This window comes from Esox lucius, chromosome 18, assembly GCF_011004845.1.
Source record: "Esox lucius isolate fEsoLuc1 chromosome 18, fEsoLuc1.pri, whole genome shotgun sequence".
Classification (NCBI taxonomy): domain Eukaryota; kingdom Metazoa; phylum Chordata; class Actinopteri; order Esociformes; family Esocidae; genus Esox; species Esox lucius.
In genome coordinates this window covers 1,336,381-1,354,596 of record NC_047586.1, presented here as the reverse complement: position 1 = coordinate 1,354,596, position 18,216 = coordinate 1,336,381, and the positions used below count along the sequence as shown (strand labels likewise).

Here is an 18,216-nt window from a genome sequence, read left to right as displayed (position 1 = left end):
AGTGACAGCTGGGTCTGGGGACAAGAGTCCCTATAGCTCCAGAACCCCGACTACCCTGAGGTTCACACCCCTGGAGGTTCGTTAAAAGAGAGGTCAGGGTTCAGAGGACCTTAACTGTTTGGTTTGAGACCACCGAGATTCATTTTCTTATATGACAGCAGATCTCCTCCTATCTTCTGACCTAGAGTCAGCATCTCTGTTTTGAGTTTGGAAACTCCTCCATCCACTATGTGACGTCCCTGTTGAGAAGGTGCATGTTTTGCCAGCTTGCTGCAGGTTCATGTCCCCTCATCAGGCTCACATGGTTTCATTGGGTGATGCTGTTTCCTGAGTGTTCCACTGCATGGGGTTTGTGGACCTTGGAGTTCTCTGATGCTGTGAAACTGCGTGTTTAATGGACACTGCAGGCGGTTTTAGTGGACAGACCCAAGTCTTTCCTAAATAGTTGTGTGTGTGGGAAGCTGCAGAGCTCCACATAACACGCTAACACTTGTCATCAGGGAGGTTATGGTGGATAAATGATGACATCATTCCACTGTAGATGTTACTGTCTGATTGCCATGGTAACCGTGGATCAGACTGCGTCCCAATTAACATGTGCTTTCCCACGTTGTGCATGACTTCTGACTAGAGCCCTTTAATGGCACCCTATTCCCATTGAGCCCTTTCAGTAGTAGTGTACTAGACTGGGAGTAGAGTGCCCTCTTGGAACCTGGCGTATATTCCCCTTTGGTACAGGTGGCTTCTAAAATAACCTGATAAAATCTAATAAAATAAACTCATTATAACCATTAAATATTTATCCAAAGGAGACATTAGCTAATGTATGATTGATGCCAGCAGGCCAGTATTTAAAAGCTGTGGGTGGTATTTTGAGAGGTATCATGCTGTTTAATAGTTATTGTACAGACAGTATTCTGGACCTGACTTCATCTCTATGCTGGTCCTGTCTGTGACTTCATCGATATGCTGGTCCTGTCTGTGACTTCCTCTATATGCTGGTCCTGTCTGTGACTTCATCTATATGCTGGTCCTGTCTGTGACTTCCTCTATAGGCTGGTCCTGTCTGTGACTTCATCTATAGGCTGGTCCTGTCTGTGACTTCATCTATTTGCTGGTCCTGTCTGTGACTTCCTCTATAGGCTGGTCCTGTCTGTGACTTCATCTATAGGCTGGTCCTGTCTGTGACTTCATCTATATGCTGGTCCTGTCTGTGACTTCCTCTATAGTGTGGTCCTGTCTTTGACTTCCTCTATAGTCTGGCCCTGTCTGTGACTTCATCTATATGCTGGTCCTGTCTGTGACTTCCTATATAGTCTGGTCCTATCTGTGACTTCCTCTATAGTCTGGCCCTGTCTGTGACTTCATCTATAGGCTGGTCCTGTCTGTGACTTCATCTATAGGCTGGTCCTGTCTGTGACTTCCTCTATAGTCTGGCCCTGTCTGTGACTTCATCTATATGCTGGTCCTGTCTGTGACTTCTTCTATAGGCTGGTCCTGTCTGTGACTTCCTCTATATGCTGGTCCTGTCTGTGACTTCCTCTATAGGCTGGTCCTGTCTGTGACTTCCACTATAGGCTGGTCCTGTCTGTGAGTTCTTCTATAGGCTGGTCCTGTCTTTGACTTCCTCTATAGGCTGGTCCTGTCTGTGACTTCATCTATAGGCTGGTCCTGTCTGTGACTTCCTCTATAGGCTGGCCCTGTCTGTGACTTCATCTATAGGCTGGTCCTGTCTGTGACTTCATCTATAGGCTGGTCCTGTCTGTGACTTCATCTGTAGGCTGGTCCTGTCTGTGACTTCATCTATAGGCTGGTCCTGTCTGTGACTTCATCTATAGGCCGGTCCTGTCTGTGGACACTGATGCCCTCCTTCTGTCTCTTCTCTCCCTCTGACTCTTTATCTCTTTCCCTTCTCTTTTTCTTTTTTTTTTCTCTTCTTTTAATCCACCCCCTTCTCCCTTTATTTTTCTCCCCCGTCTCTCTCTCTCTCTCTCTCTCTCCACCTTCCTCTTCTCTCTCTGTTTCTCTTGTGTTCAGTGTATTTCTATTCTGGGTGCCTCGTGGTGTCAGCGAATCGCTCATCAGGCGGCTAACCCCCTGACCTATCACAGATGATGGTTTTTACAGCTGAGCTGCCCCGCAACCCCACACACAGACACACACACACAGTCTACACACACACACACAGTCTACACACACACAGACACACACAGTCTATACAGTATACATGGACTTTGATGATGAGGCTGGGTGTCTATACAGTATACATGGACTTTGATGATGAGGCTGGGAGTCTATACAGTATACATGGACTTTGATGATGAGGCTGGGAGTCTATACAGTATACATGGACTTTGATGATGAGGCTGGGAGTCTATACAGTATACATGGACTTTGATGATGAGGCTGGGAGTCTATACAGTATACATGGACTTTGAGGCTACTGATAATTTAAAAGCAGCTGTATGAATAAATGTCATTTAAAGTTGGTTTGTTTAATTGGTTGATTGGTTGTCAGGACCCTCCCATGGCAGTGACCCTGGGGCTGAGGATGGAGGAGATGATCTTTAACTTGGCTGACACACACCTGTTCTTCAACGACTTAGAGGTAGGTTAACATAGAAACACACGCACACACTTTTCTTCAACAAAGTAGCGGTAGGTTAGCATAGAAACACACGCACACACTTTTCTTCAACAACGTACAGGTAGGTTAGCATAGAAACACACGCACACACTTTTCTTCAACGACATACAGGTAGGTTAGCATAGAAACACACACACACACTTTTCTTCAACGACATACAGGTAGGTTAGCATAGAAACACACGCACACACTTTTCTTCAACGACGTACAGGTAGGTTAGCATAGAAACACATAGACAAATCCACTCTGACCATTTTGCACTGCACACACTGTGTAGACACTGCCCCCTAGTGTCACAAACTAAAGACTTAGACCTGTGTGTTTCTGTGGGTGGGTGTTTCTCTTTGTGTGTTTGTGTATGTGTGTGTGTGTTGGTGGGTGTTCAGGAGTGTGATCAGGTCCATATTGATGATGTGTCATCTGATGATAATGGCCAGGACTTAAGGTGAGTGTTCAACAACCCTCAACATTACACACGTTCATTACAGTTCAGGATGTAAACACTTGAATTAAGAGGAGAACTGTAGTTCATGCTTCAGCTTCTTAAAAGGCGCAGTTTTCAATCAGACAAAACACTTGACATGAATATATGTTCTGTTGACAGACCGGATTTCAAATAAAGTTTTTATTATTTTCGAGAATTACAGTTTCAAAGTTATTATTATTCTTAGTAGTAGCAGTAGCATTGTTAACATTTTTATATATTTCTTTTAAGTATTCATATAATTTTTATGAAACATACCATTGTTATTACAGGTTATAAGAATAAAACGTTTCATTATTTTATCACAGTTTTTGTGATAAATAATTTCATTATTCTTAGATTTTATAAATCATTTCATTATTCTTAGTTTTTATAATAAACATATCATTATTATTATCACAGTTATAATAAATCATTTCATTGTTCTTAGTTTTTATAATAAAACATTTCATAATTTTTATCACAGTTTTATAATAAACATTTCATTATTCTTAGTTTTTATAATAAAACATCATTATTATTATTATTGGCAGTACTTACAGTTTTGCAACTGATGGCTTCCATGCAGCGGCGACCAGCGCAAGTCTGTGCCTGGCGACGGGTGTCCGCGGGGGGGTGGACTGGATGAGGAAACTGGCCTTTCGCTACCGGAGAGTCAAAGAGATGTATAGCACTTACCAGAACAATGTGGGGGGTAAGCCAATCAAACGAGAGTTTACCTGGAGAGGAGCCAATCCCAGAGCTCCTCATAAGCAGAGGAAACAGAAACCTTTTATTTTATTTTTGGAGAAACCTTTGGAAAGTTGTCTATTCGTATGTATAATTTGTACATACACTAAATGTTTTGTACTACCAGCATCAAATGGGATTGTAAGTTGTCTGCAAAGCAGTTTAAGAGTCTGCATTCACAGTAAAATGTGCCGATTTAATTGGAAATCACCATTAAAAGCTGCGCTGTCAACGACCCGCAAACGCCCAGCATCCTGGCGATGACGTAGCATCTGACCCAGCCTGTTGTTGCTGTCGGCAGGCCTGCTGGGTCCGGCTAAGAGGGACGCGTGGCTACAGCTGAGGGCCGAAGTGGAGGCCTTAACGGACTCCTGGCTGACCAACGCACTCAAGTCCCTGTCCATTATCAGCTCCAGGTGCCCCGCCTCTTTCACAACGGCTGACACGCCCACACAAAATGACAGACAACATTCTGAGCGGCTCACTGACACGGACAGGAACCACTGAGCTACAGTGACTTGTGTAGTGGATCAGTCCGTACTGAAATCTCTTTTCCCTCTTCTGTCCTTCCTCCAGGAATAACTGTGTTAATGTGTTGGTGACAACCACCCAGCTCATCCCAGCTCTCGCAAAAGTGCTGTTGTATAGTCTCGGATCGGCCTTCCCTGTCGAGAACATTTACAGCGCAACCAAAATAGGTAAGAACTACACGCACGTAACACGTGCGCATTGGAGACTCAACCCGCACATAGACACACACCTCACTGAACTGGTCATGTCTGTATGAAGTTTAGGGTTACAGAGAGGTTACCTCTGTGTGTGTGTGTGTGTGTGTTAGAGTGTATGTACATGTGTGTGTGTCTGTGAAAACAAAGCGAGAAAGAACAGCTTTCGGGTTCTGATCGTAAAAACACCCTGTTTTCGTTAATTGAAAACAGACTGTAACTACACACAAACACACACTCATGGAAACACACAGTTGTAATTGGAATTTCAGTTTACTTCCTGAAAATAAATGGAATTGAACCCAGACCTGCAGTAAAAAACAGCAAAAACTAAACCTAGATGACTGGGGTTTGGGGTCCGTTTCAGGTCAGACTCTCTATGTCTGAGCTCATGCAACAAGAATCTCCTGTGTTCTAAACAGCACCCTATTCCCATGTAGGGCGCTGCCTTCCACCAGGGCCTTGACAACATAGGGCGCCACGTAGGGAACAGGGTGCCATTTGGGACAGTTGCCATAGAGACCGGATTGAGGTTGACATGTTAATCAGAAGCACCTCCGTGGTGACCAGGCGTGTGACAAGAACTATCAGGACCAATTCACTGCTCTCTTGTGTTTGTGGAACATGAAACAATCATGGCAGAGCTGTGTCTGGGTGTGTCTGGCTGTGTCTGTGTGTGTCTGTGTGTGTCTGGCTGTGTCTGTGTGTGTCTGGCTGTGTCTGGGTGTGTCTGGCTGTGTCTGGGTGTGTCTGTCTGGCTGTGTCTGGGTGTGTCTGGCTGTGTCTGGGTGTGTCTGGGTGTGTCTGGGTGTGTCTGGCTGTGTCTGTGTGTGTCTGTGTGTGTCTGGCTGTGTCTGGGTGTGTCTGGCTGTGTCTGTGTGTGTCTGGGTGTGTCTGTCTGGGTGTGTCTGGGAATGTCTGGGTGTGTCTGGCTGTGTCTGGTTGTGTCTGGGTGTGTCTGGCTGTGTCTGTGTGTGTCTGGCTGTGTCTGGGTGTGTCTGGCTGTGTCTGTGTGTGTCTGGCTGTGTCTGGGTGTGTCTGGCTGTGTCTGTGTGTGTCTGGGTGTGTCTGTCTGGGTGTGTCTGGGTGTGTCTGTCTGGGTGTGTCTGGTTGTGTCTGGGAATGTCTGGGTGTGTCTGGCTGTGTCTGGGTGTGTCTGGGTGTGTCTGTCTGGGTGTGTCTGGGTGTGTCTGTGTGTGTCTGGGTGTGTCTGTCTGGGTGTGTCTGGGTGTGTCTGTCTGGGTGTGTCTGGGTGTGTCTGGTTGTGTCTGGGAATGTCTGGGTGTGTCTGGCTGTGTCTGGGTGTGTCTGTCTGGGTGTGTCTGTGTGTGTCTGGGTGTGTCTGTCTGGGTGTGTCTGTGTGTGTCTGGCTGTGTCTGGGTGTGTCTGGGTGTGTCTGTCTGGGTGTGTCTGGGTGTGTCTGGGTGTGTCTGTGTGTGTCTGGGTGTGTCTGGCTGTGTCTGGGTGTGTCTGTGTGTGCTCTCTTGCCTGTCTCTTTCCTGGTATACAGAGATGTTTCCACCTCTGTCTGAATAACTAAACCAAATGACACCCTATTCCCCTTGACTGACCCCTCCTACTGACCAGGGCCGTTGTGGGCGACCCAGAAGCCTCTGGTCTGCAGCAGTGTCTATGTTAAGACAGGCTACCACATGGGAGACATGTTGTGTTCTGGTCTCCAGGTAAAGACAGCTGTTTTGAGAGAATAGTGTCCCGCTTTGGAACTAACATTACCTATGTTGTCGTTGGCGACGGGCGAGACGAGGAGCACGCAGCAAGCCAGGTAAAGTCACCTGGCCGCCTTCTGCCTCGCGACCTCTAACCTTTGACCTCTCACTCCTTGTTTATGTTGCAGGTAAAGAGGGTTGCTTTGAGCGCATAATGCAGAGATATGGCAGGAAAGTAGTGTATGTTGTAATTGGGGACGGTGTGGAAGAGGAGCAGGCTGCCTTAAAGGTAAACGTGCGGAGGTGACCTTTGAACCCGCCGTGACCCTGTGCCGTGTTGTGGTGTGAGGCCTCTGATTGGTGGACAAGTCTGCCTATCTTTGAAGTAGTGGATTTAGTTACTTTTCGGGGTTTCGGTTTGAACTATTGCTGTGCTCTGAGATCAGTTTCCCGTAGGCACAGATCTGGGATCAGTTTCCCCTCCCTAGTTGTAACCCATGTATCCATTATTAAGGGAAATTAAAAACTGACCCCAGATCAGCCTCTCCTAGGGGCAACTACTCCTGCGTGACATGGTGTGAGCTCTGATTTTGTTTAGAGTTTTGGTTTGGGGATTTCCTGTTCATGCACTTGCTTAGTTTTCTATTTATTTTTTGTTCTCTTTTTTTGTACTTATATGTTTTAGTGTCACAAAGTATGATTAGATTTATTAGAAGAATTAATCTTACCACAGACACATTAATGATGATAGCTGTATAGTAATAACTATTAAATTATAAAACAAATATGCACTTACAGATGCCTGTACAATGCTTTGGAATACAATTAGCGTACAATGGCTAGTTGTTACCACTAGAGGGCTGTGATGGTTAGCGTACAGTGGCTAGTTGTGACCACTAGTGGACTGTGAAGGTTAGCATACAGTGGCTAGTTCTGACCATTAGAGGGCTGCGAAGACTAGCGTACAGTGGTTGGTTGCGACCACAAGAGGGCTGTGAAAGCTTGCGTACAGTGGCTAGTTGTGCCCTCTAGAGGGATGTGAAGGTTAGCGTACAGTGACTAGTTGTGACCAGTAGAGGACTTTGAAGGCTAGCGTACAGTGACTAGTTATGACCACTAGAGGGCTGTGAAGGTTAGCGTACGGTGGCTAGTTGTGACCAGTAGAGGACTTTGAGGCTAGCGTACAGTGACTAGTTATGACCACTAGAGGGCTGTGAAGGTTAGCGTACGGCTAGCGTACAGTGACTAGTTATGACCACTAGAGGGCTGTGAAGGTTAGCGTACGGTGGCTAGTTGTGACCACTAGAGGGCTGTGAATTTTAGCGTACAGTGGATAGTTGTGACCACTAGAGGGCTGTGAAGGTTAGCGTACAGTGGCTAGTTGTGACCACTAGAGGGCCGTGAAGGCTAACGTACAGTGGCTAGTTGTGACCACTAGAGGGCTGTGAAGGCTAGCGTACAGTGGCTAGTAGTGACCACTAGAGGGCTGTGAAGGCTAACGTACAGTGGCTAGTTGTGACCACTAGAGGGCTGTGAAGGCTAGCGTACAGTGGCTAGTTGTGACCACTAGAGGGCTGTGAAGGCTAGCGTACAGTGGCTAGTTGTGACCACTAGAGGGCTGTGAATTTTAGCGTACAGTGGATAGTTGTGACCACTAGAGGGCTGTGTAGGCTAGCGTACAGTGGCTAGTTGTGACCACTAGAGGGCTGTGAAGGCTAGCGTACAGTGGCTAGTTGTGACCACTAGATGGCTGTGAAGGCTAGTGTAGAGTGGCTGGCTTGCATGACAACTCGGGATGTTGGTGTGTTGCCTTGTCAACTGGAGTGATTTGATGTCTTTGGTTTGTCAGTCCCTTCATATGTATCTAATCTTTGTACCCATTTGTCTCTGCTTCTTCATCTGTCTGCCTGTTGACGTGCGTGGATGTTTATCTGTCACCCTTCCACAGCACAACATGCCCTTCTGGAGAATATCAAGTCACTCTGATCTGCTGGCGTTACACCAAGCACTGGAGTTTGAATACCTGTAACTGTTACCGTAGCATTGGACTGTTACTGTGACTGTAACTATAGCAACAGACTGTTTCAATAACGGTTCCTGTAGCAACGGGCTGTAACCTTATCATTGGAGTGTCACCGTAACTGTTACTATAGCAACTGACGGACACACACCAGTACTACTACCTGTAATGGTGACGATGGCAACGGGAGACTGACTGTAGTCCTCCCCCACCCGACCCCTCCCTGCAGCCTTCTTCCTTTTGTATCTATTTAAGAAAACAACCACAATGCACTGCAACGTTTTGGTTGTCGTCGTCGTCGTTTCTATTTGTGTCTGTTGATTTTTGAAACGTCCAGATGTGAGTACTCTGAACTGTCTTAAGACGACGAGGACTGAGAGAGGAGAGGAGGGAGCACGAGCGATGGAGAGGAAGAAGAGAAATCAAGGAGAGGACGGAGATGAGAATCCACTCCTGCTGAACGAGCCTCAACCTTTGACCTCTGACCTTACGCTGGCCTAACCTCCCTGTAACGTATCCAGGGAGCAGAGATCCAGACTCCCAAACAGCACTCTATTCTCCACTACTTTGACCAAGACCCCCAGGGTGCCATAGGGATCTCATAGGGCTCCCTAAAAGATTCATAGGGATCTCATAGGGCTCCCTAAAAGATTCATAGGGATCTCATAGGGCTCCCTAAAAGATTCATAGGGATCTCATAGGGCTCCCTAAAAGATTCATAGGGATCTCATAGGGCTCCCTAAAAGATTCATAGGGATCTCATAGGGCTCCCTAAAAGATTCATAGGGATCTCATATAGGGCTCCCTAAATGATTCATAGGGATCTCATATAGGGCTCCCTAAAAGATTCATAGGGATCTCATATAGGGCTCCCTAAATGATTCATAGGGATCTCATATAGGGCTCCCTAAAAGATTCATAGGGATCTCATATAGGGCTCCCTAAAAGATTCATAGGGATCTCATATAGGGCTCCCAAGGCTTCGTAGGGCTCCCTAAGGCTTCATAAGGCTCTAGTTTAAAGGTAGTGTACCAATGCCTCAACAGTTAAGTGTTATCTTCCCTCCTAACAGGCATTCTACGACCTGGTCTGAACCAGTCAGTCACTCATGTAAATGATTTCACAGCCCTTATTTCAACAATGTTTAAGGTGTTTGTGATGGAAAATAAACTTAATTTTTGGGGTTCTTTTTGTTTTTTGTAAGGTTTCATTTTTGTGGGACAAGGAGAATGTGCGTCATGATGTGTTGTGCCTTATAAACATGCTGTGTGTTTGTCAATTTTTGTTTATTTGGAAATGTGTATGTATGTAGATAAAAGAACAAAATGAAAACTTAAAAGCCCTCGTGTCGTTATTTGAGCCACACTCGAATTGCAGCAAATGAAACATTTTGTAGTAGATTAGCCAGATGAACCAATGAAATCCCCCCCAAATTCTTGTTTTCAGCAATTATGACAAATCCGTTAAATATACTGTTGTTCAGCATATTCACTTTGATTTGGGATTGAGACATGTACTGTATATCTACATGATAGATTAAGGTCAGAAAACAGAAGTTAATTTGATTTACCAGGAAAGCAGATTCCCTAACCAAATAACATTAGCAATGACCTGACCAAAGTTACAACTAGACCAACAGAACTGCCCACTTCCATTTCACTATGCTAATCTAGACCGGGGGGGGGGGTCCCAACAGTCCCATGGAGGGCAGAGTGTCTGCAAGTTTCCGCTCTCACCTTGTACTTGATTAATTAGGTTACTGATTGGTTAGATGCCACCCTCACCTGGTCTGAACTGGGAACCACCCTATAGGAAAAACCTGCAGACACTTGGCCCTCTGTGGAACCAGTTTGACACCCATGATCTAGACTGGCCGTTAAATGATAAGAGTTATGACCAAATTACTCCAAAAGGCGGTCAAATCAATAACATGAAGGCTGTAAGCTGCTTTCAGAGGCAAGTGATAACTATGGACTGAGGTCCCATGAGGAAAGGTCCCACAGTTTTTTCTGAAGTGGTCAATAGTAAACCAGTCCATGTCCTAACTGCTGGACACATCCCATTACCACATGTCCCCAAACAAGTGCCTGCATTAGGCCTTCAGAGAGCCATGTTTAATGAGTAGGCAATGAACAGGACTTCACTGGTGACTGAAGGCATTTTCATAGCAATGGTTTTCAATAAGCGAGCAGAAATCACCGGGCGTTTCAAACCAGTATCTCTGAAAGACAGCCGATGGCACCACCAAGGCCCTCCAAATATAAAACTGATGTGCAGCTTTATCAGCACCATATGGAACATGACCACATTCAGATCCCACTCACCCTTCAACACACTGATGTAATAGTACATGCTTTTGGATGCATAAAAAGACCTCACTGCCCTAGAAATCTGACATACCACGTAAGCGCCCCTCAGGCTGAAGTGCCCTTTAAAGCTTAGCATTTGAGTCAAAATGTATTCAATAGACCTATTTTTTTTCCTTCAGTGTCAAGCAGTGCCTTGTTTTAAACATCTTTCACAACACATTAGGTCCTGAGTGGACACAATCAAACGCCAGACAAATTTCATTTCCACAAGCCTTTATTGAAAATGACACCTCATTTCTTGGCTTTGAAGTATTCCTCAATCACGTCCTTGGCTTGAGACTCCTTGCCATAGTCCTTTTGGGGGAAGGGGGGGAAGTTAGCATGATAGCTACAGAACAGTTCAATAAAACTGTTACATGCTTAACCATTTGCAATAACAAACCTGTATGTGACCAGGCTAGTCCTAATAAAAGTGAATGTAGCCATTCATTGGGACCCCAGACACTACAGCGAGGTGCAGGGGCTCGTAATCTGGCAGACTCTGACCAAATGAATTCAACAGGTGCCTGGCACGGACAGCATGATACTCACACTTGACTGGCATGACCACACTAGCCCCACCAAACCCGGTAACGTCACTCTAAAAGACCCCTCCCCCTTTAAGGCGACCGGTCCTCACCTTGATCACGACACAGCTGCAGCCCACCACCTTCCGGGGTTTCCCCTCGCGGTCGATCTTACACAGACCGACCCATTCACCGAGCTTCTTGTTGTCATCAACCTGGCAGGGAGAGAGGAGGGGTTCACAACCTGCCCACCAGAGGGCTGTTGCTACCCAGGTCTGTGAGGCGGCAGCAGCCAAACTGAAGGGCCCTGAATGACAATCCTCCCCAGCCCTCTGCTCTAAAGCAGTGAACTGTACTGACAACAGGTCGCTATTGAAGCAACTCGCTGAGTTGCTAGAATTCCAGTAAGCGCTGGGTAATGATGGCGGTATCATCAGTTCAGCAGCCACAATAAGAAACCTTACCTTTTTAAAGAGCACCCAAGAACTACACAATCCAGACCAGGCTGAACCTATGTAGAGGTACTCACCTTGATTAGATTGATCTGATGCTCGGCACAGAGGGCTTCCACCAGTTTGACGTACATGGGCTCATCACAGTTGGCCGCAAGGACACAGAGGTGGGCCTGGCGCCTGAAAGCAGGAACATGCAGAAGTTAGCAGTCAGGAGTCATTGATCAAAACAGAATGCCTAACTGATGGCGGCATGGCTTAAGTCCCAAATGGCACCCTATTCCCTACAGCTTGTTTGTCTGTGGTAGCAGTGCAGTTCATTTCATAGGGCAGTCATTCTCAAACAGGGGATACTGCAATTCTCATTTGACCAAGGAAAAAAGGTCAGTGTGCAAACAGTGCTCTACAATTGCCGGTAAAGATCAACTGCCATGAGGGGTCCCCAACCCAATGCTTGAGAACCACTGACATAGAGAAGGGTGCCAATGAGACAGTATCTCAGACAGACTTGGGTAACGATGGCCGTTTTCCTCACAGTACTCAGTAGAGGGAGCCAAACTGTCATCAGCAATACCTCACCATGCTAATAACAATCAATCAGGCTTAAATCACCCCCTACACCCCATGTAGTGTACTACCTTCGACTACATCCTAACCCTGGTCAAAACTAGTACACCACAATAGGGAATAGGGCAGCATTTAAGTCAAATGGTCAGACTCACTTGTCCAAAGCCTTGGCTGCCTCACGGATACCGCGGGCTAAGCCGTCGTGGATGAGGGCGGTCTTGAGCACCTCGGGGAGAGCGGTGTTGACATCCATCACACCTCCGGCAGCGATGCTGAGGGGGGGAAGAGCAGGAAAGATTGGAGAGGGGGGGGTCAGATGTCTACCATTCATAACTATTACACACAGGTGTGCAGGTTGAAGTGTATCCAGCTTGTCAGATTTAAAAGTCTCACTCATGATTAAGAGTGAAGGGGTATCCGACTAAAGAAAGAAAATCATCATACAAGCGCCGGAAATTAAAATCAACAACTTCATAGTTCCCGAATTAGCCTGCACTGACATACAAAGCTACTTCGTTGCAGCCAACAGGATAAGACCCATGTAAATAAAAAAACTACAGGACTGTAACGACAGCGGAGTCACGACATGAACGTTCAAATATTAGAATTCTGCAAGTGAACGAAAAAACAATATGTTTTTTCAGAAACAAACTTCAGAAGTGATTTAAACCGTTTAGGTTTGGGTTCTAACACTGACTCCATACTGAACAGTGTGAAACGGGCATGCTTACCCTTCCTCGGCCATTGTAGATTAGCGATGGATGGGGGACCTAAAATTCTGCAATATTGACCAAACATTAAAGAAAAGTTATTAGCCATGATAACAATGTAACAGTGGGAAACTTTAAAGAAAGGATGGTTAAAAAATCCGAGAGATTATCTGACAAGATGAAAAAACCCACCCAATCTCCTCTCTGACAGCGGGTAAAGAGGACGTCATGTAGTCAGCGACATTCCTTTAAACCTAGAAGGACCCCAAACATAGGTATCCATGATTTTGCCTGTCGAATAGTGAACGGCACAGAAGCTCGTACAATTTCACATGTGGAATGTATCCCACATATTTAGCTGGTTTAACATAATTGAAGTTACACTGCCTAAACAAAACATTAGGTGTATATTTGCATTAATTTAAAATGTTTTTGCTTAAATTAAGGGATGCCAGTATACAAGAAAATTACTTTTCTTTTGCAGTTGTGCCCGGTATTTGAAGTTACATTCATAAAAATAAAATACATTACATTTGATAAATAAAATATAAAATACACGTAAATTAAGAAAAGCAATCACAATTAACCATAAAAAGTAATTTATCAAACATTTAAATGTCCTTATGGGCAACAGAACCTACCAAGTCGAATATATAGAGCAGTTTTATTTCTCATCCAAAACTTTGGCAATATCATTCCCAACCAATGAAGTTGTTGATATGAAGTCTGAAGTTATGTATAAAACAAGATTGATGTTTTCTCAGTGTGCAATTGTCACATACAAAAAGAGCACAACTGCATATTAACCAATGACTGCGCAAGGCGAGACATTTTAGAGACAGAACATGGGAGGTTTTCCACTTTGGAAATGCCCCCAAAAATTCATGTTAAGTGAAAATATTAGTCACATATAAATCTCTGTCTTTCCTATGTTGATAGCTAGGAAGGCATCAAGTATTTTGTTTTCTGTGAAGACTCTGAGAAAAACCTTGGTTTTTAACATCAACATTTTTCTCCATATCTGCATGCATGATTATTGACTTTTCTTCACAGAAAGGACAGCGCACTGTTGCTGATCTGGCTGTACCCAAACTCAGTTTTCCACAAATAGTATTTGTATCTCTTATAACTCCAGTAACCAAAATTATCTGTTTTACCAGAGCAGTGTATGACTTGTTTTTCAGAGCTTTTACTGTTTTCCAGAATTTGTCTGGATTCTTAGCATACAATTCATAGCATACAGATGCTGGATGCTAAGTATAATATTACTGTTGTTTGCTAATTTATAACTTAAGGCTAGCCACTATTTCTAAATCGCTTAGAAATGGATATAGACTAGCAGAGAGTCTGCTTGGACAACATGTGTTAAAACTGCTGTTGTGTAAGTAATAACATACATGTCTTTCAGAAGCATATTTTCTGATTTCTTGTGAGACTGAAGTCTCCATAAGGTAAAACTTGACAATTCAAGTTTTTTTTAAAATCTGGTCCCTTCAAGGAGTGGCCAACAAATAAACCATGTCCAAACCTGCTCACCTGGTCTGCTACAACACATTGAACAGCACCTCTACATGTCTTCACTCTCACACTCTCCCAGACACAAACGCGCAAGGAGCTTGCTCTCCCACAACACACACCTGGAAAACAGACCTAAACGCACCTGGACTATCTTGTAACTGGATGATATTGTGTTGGTCCATTGTAACACAGCTATCATGTCTATCGTAGTGTATTTCAGCAGTATCAGCGGCTCCAGAGAGGTATGTGTTCCTCATTCCTTTACCTGGCGAAACCTCACTTACCCTCAGAACTCAGCCTCTGTACTTGAGTGCTGTCTAGAAGGAGAAAATGTATCTATTTGATTGACCTTTCTTTTGATAATGTTGACTGTTTTTGTTACTAGCACGGACTGATGCAGCATGCTTTATTGAGAAACGTATGAGGTCAGGAGTTCCTGCTCTACCACATGGAGATATTTGTTTCAAAGCTTTTCCTACTAACTTGCAATATAGTTGTTTGCAACTTCTTTAATCAATAGACTAATAAACTGGATTTTGAGTGCTTTTAGTTCTTTAATGTCTAAGTTCTACCTGAGTCACCCTCAGGCAGCAGCTCAATGGCCAGGGAATTCAATGTATCGATGGCGATACTGAGGCATTTTCCTGCTAATGAATAAATGCGGATGCCTGTAGGACTATTTAAACATCCTTTAAAATTAATGTTTTTAAGTAATTCCAGCCAGGGTTTGTTTTTGATGTGTTGTGTGTTGGTTCAAGGCCAGTCTGAATTTGAAGACACTTGTTGTAAGTGGCTTTGCTTAGGGCGGATACAGGCTGATACAGGCTGATATAAGCTGACATAGGCTGATATAAGCTGACATAGGCTGATAAAGGCTGATATAGGCCAGGATCTGCCAGTGGATATAAACTTGGCTTGCAAGGCTTAATTTCAATCTTTCTGTGCTTGTAGTTGAGCCCTCAAACCGTTGATCAAAAAGCTAAAATATAAATGACTAGGAAGTCGTGTGTCACAGATAACTTGTGTTCAGTACAAAGGTGATTATTGTCATAATGTAATCATATGTGACACAGATAACTTGTGTTCAGTACAAAGGTGATTATTGTCATAATGTAATCATATGTGACACAGATAACTTGTGTGTTCAGTACAAAGGTGATTATTGTCATAATGTAATCATATGTGACACAGATAACTTGTGTGTTCAGTATAAAGGTGATTATTGTCATAATGTAATCATATGTGACACAGATAACTTGTGTTCAGTACAAAGGTGATTATTGTCATAATGTAATCATATGTGACACAGATAACTTGTGTGTTCAGTATAAAGGTGATTATTGTCATAATGTAATCATATGTGACACAGGCTCAGTTCTGCACCACATAAGGTTTGGGTTAAGGTAAATAAAGAAGTAATTCATATTAGTCAAGATGATTATAGTTACTTCAGTTGTTCTTGTTATTAAATTCAGTATAATCATTATTAATTATATTAATGATATTATTATTAATAGTAGTAGTATTGGTATAATTAACGTTACTGATGTTATTCCTGTTATTCCTGTTAAAGTAATTAGTATTAATATTATTCCCTCCCATCAGCTGAAGCAGCAGCAGAGTCAGATCTTTTCCTTCCTGGACTCAAAGAAGATCAAGTACCAGGCTGTGGACATTACCCAGGGGCCCAGTGGCAAAGAGGAGATGAGGAAGAAAGCAGGAAACCCCACTGCTTTGCCTCCACAAATCTTCAACGGGGACAAATACTGTGGGGTGAGTTTAACAAACACAAACACTATACCAGTTTTGGGGTGTGTCTAACACAAAAATACTATACCAGCTTTAGTGTCTCTAACACAAAAATACCATACCAGTTTTGGGGTAAGTCTAACTGCCACCAAAAAGCTCCTCAGTAAATTAGATTTAATTTACCACACTGCTATCTGCTTTGTCACCAGTTTCCCCTTCTACACTCATTACTGTGACATTTACACTCTTACCCCCTTCTACACTCATTACTGTGACATTTACACTCTTACCCCCTTCTACACTCATTACTGTGACATTTACACTCTTACCCCCTTCTACACTCATTACTGTGACATTTACACTCTTACCCCCTTCTACACTCATCACTGTTACATTTACACTCTTACCCCCTTCTACACTCATTACTGTGACATTTACACTCTTACCCCCTTCTACACTCATTACTGTGACATTTACACACTTACCCCCTTCTACACTCATCACTGTGACATTTACACACTTACCCCCTTCTACACTCATTACTGTGACATTTACACTCTTACCCCCTTCTACACTCATTACTGTGACATTTACACTCTTACCCCCTTCTACACTCATCACTGTTACATTTACACTCTTACCCCCTTCTACATTCATTACTGTGACATTTACACTCTTACCCCCTTCTACACTTATCACATCAGAGTTTATAGTAAATTTGTATTCATATTCACATTCAAATTTTACATTGTTTGTGTGTTTCTATGAGTTGTCTTGTAATTCAAAATCTTCAGCCATGTGTGATTATGTGTTAAATAAAAGCGAAAAGTTTGTCACATCCTGGTTCTCCGGGTTGATTTGCCCCAAGCGGAACCTGTCAGGGCTCTGTTTAACAGGTCTAGGTTGAGAATAGGGTGCCAAATTTGGAGCATAAGCTCTGTTTAACAGGTCTAGGTTGAGAATAGGGTGCCAAATTTGGAGCCTAAGCTCTGTTTAACAGGTCTAGGTTGAGAATAGGGTGCCAAATTTGGAGCATAAGCTCTGTTTAACAGGTCTAGGTTGAGAATAGGGTGCCAAATTTGGAACCTAAGCTCTGTTTTGGAAAGGACCAGCAAGGCAGTCAGTAATTACATTACCCACTGGCTTTAAGTAAACACACACACCTTGCCCAACACACAGTCATGCGGGCGTGCCCATACACACACACACAAAGTAATGCACACCTCGCCCAAACATACACATAAACACACTACAAAGCAGAGACCAAATAAAACTAGTTATTGTCTTGAGGCAGTGCGTGAATGTCTCCAAAGCAGATTTGGGACACACCCCTTTAAGGACTTCATATCAACAAAGCATGGCCTGTAACTGTCCTATATTGGAATGTCTCCAAAGCAGATTTGGGACACACCCCTTTAAGGACTTCATATCAACAAAGCATGGCCTGTAACTGTCCTATATTGGAATGTCTCCAAAGCAGATTTGGGGCACAGCCCTGTATAAGCACAGTACAGCCTATAGCTGTCCTGTGTCTGAATTCTGGACCTGCCCATTTAACAATTAATTGATTAAGAAATACAATTAAAAAACACAGAGATTCACTAATATTTTACACATTATTTGACCTGACACTTAAAAAATGCATTGAAACTATAGGGAGCGTTATGGAAAGTTTTCTTGTTTTGACATTACATCTCTGGTTGTTCTTTCTGTGTGAACTATAAATCTGTGTGTTGTGCATTCATCTGACCACTCCAATTTCCATCTATTTGCATCAGTATCACTCCTAGTAAATCAGATAGCCTTCCCTCTCTCTCTATCTTTCTCTCTCTCTCTCTCATCATCCCTTCTACTCTCACTCCATTTCTCCATCTTTGCAGGACTTTTCTGCATTTTATGAGGCAGTTGAGGCTGGAAAAGGAGAAGCCTTTTTCAAGCTGTAGCCGAGGAGCTGAGTCCATTCAGAAGAGTTGAAGAGGATACTGAGTGACTGAAGGACATTTGAGTTTCTAAAAGAAAACACATACAGTTGTCTATTAAAGCAAAATAAACTCCTTACATTTGTTCTCTCAG

The 18,216-nt window shown here is 43.7% G+C and overlaps 3 protein-coding genes and 2 non-coding genes across 16 annotated transcripts in view; 2 read left to right on the top strand and 3 right to left on the bottom strand.

The window, feature by feature from the left end:
* The window catches only part of eya4 (EYA transcriptional coactivator and phosphatase 4), a 53,044-nt gene extending 43,386 nt beyond the window's left edge, over positions 1-9,658 (top strand). For 2 of the 12 annotated variants that reach the window (XM_020056474.3, XM_020056472.3), the window contains exons 15-21: positions 2,519-2,608; positions 3,034-3,092; positions 3,665-3,825; positions 4,162-4,276; positions 4,437-4,558; positions 6,268-6,368; positions 8,201-9,658. In XM_020056474.3, the coding sequence (XP_019912033.2) occupies positions 2,519-2,608; positions 3,034-3,092; positions 3,665-3,825; positions 4,162-4,276; positions 4,437-4,558; positions 6,268-6,368; positions 8,201-8,281 (729 nt within the window). In that variant the 3' untranslated portion in view covers positions 8,282-9,658. Of the gene's footprint in view, positions 1-2,518; positions 2,609-3,021; positions 3,093-3,664; positions 3,826-4,161; positions 4,277-4,436; positions 4,559-6,267; positions 6,369-6,440; positions 6,542-8,200 lie in introns of all 12 variants that reach the window. The other 10 variants (XM_020056470.3, XM_034287906.1, XM_020056467.3 and 7 more) reach the window with 7 other exon arrangements.
* Positions 9,659-10,837: 1,179 nt separating this feature from the next.
* On the bottom strand, positions 10,838-13,134 carry rps12 (ribosomal protein S12). Its single transcript, XM_010883097.2, has 6 exons — positions 13,069-13,134; positions 12,898-12,944; positions 12,322-12,438; positions 11,677-11,779; positions 11,261-11,362; positions 10,838-10,935 (listed from the first exon to the last, which is right to left on the bottom strand). Exons 2-6 carry the CDS (start codon positions 12,909-12,911, stop codon positions 10,873-10,875), a joined length of 399 nt encoding a protein of 132 aa, XP_010881399.1. The 5' UTR covers positions 12,912-12,944; positions 13,069-13,134; the 3' UTR covers positions 10,838-10,872.
* On the bottom strand, positions 12,092-12,174 carry LOC114829451. The gene has a single exon (XR_003777368.1). It is a non-coding gene; the product is annotated as a small nucleolar RNA SNORD100 (small nucleolar RNA).
* LOC114829502 lies at positions 12,536-12,614 on the bottom strand. The gene has a single exon (XR_003777417.1). It is a non-coding gene; the product is annotated as a small nucleolar RNA SNORD101 (small nucleolar RNA).
* Positions 13,135-14,422: 1,288 nt separating the features above from the next.
* zgc:153284 (SH3 domain-binding glutamic acid-rich-like protein 3) lies at positions 14,423-18,214 on the top strand. The gene is given in 3 exon segments (NM_001310974.1): positions 14,423-14,636; positions 16,000-16,167; positions 18,024-18,214. Coding segments are annotated over 3 exon segments (276 nt in total). The 5' UTR covers positions 14,423-14,591; the 3' UTR covers positions 18,087-18,214.
* The last annotated feature ends 2 nt before the right edge of the window (positions 18,215-18,216 follow it).

What these genes read in the sequence shown, in the direction of transcription:
- rps12 (XM_010883097.2), bottom strand. An exon ending in GCAGCCAAGGCTTTGGACAA is followed by an intron (nt 11,780 to 12,321) that starts GTGAGTCTGACC and finishes TCCTGCTTTCAG; the next exon opens with GCGCCAGGCCCACCTCTGTG. An exon ending in GCAGCTGTGTCGTGATCAAG is followed by an intron (nt 10,936 to 11,260) that starts GTGAGGACCGGT and finishes TTCCCCCAAAAG; the next exon opens with GACTATGGCAAGGAGTCTCA.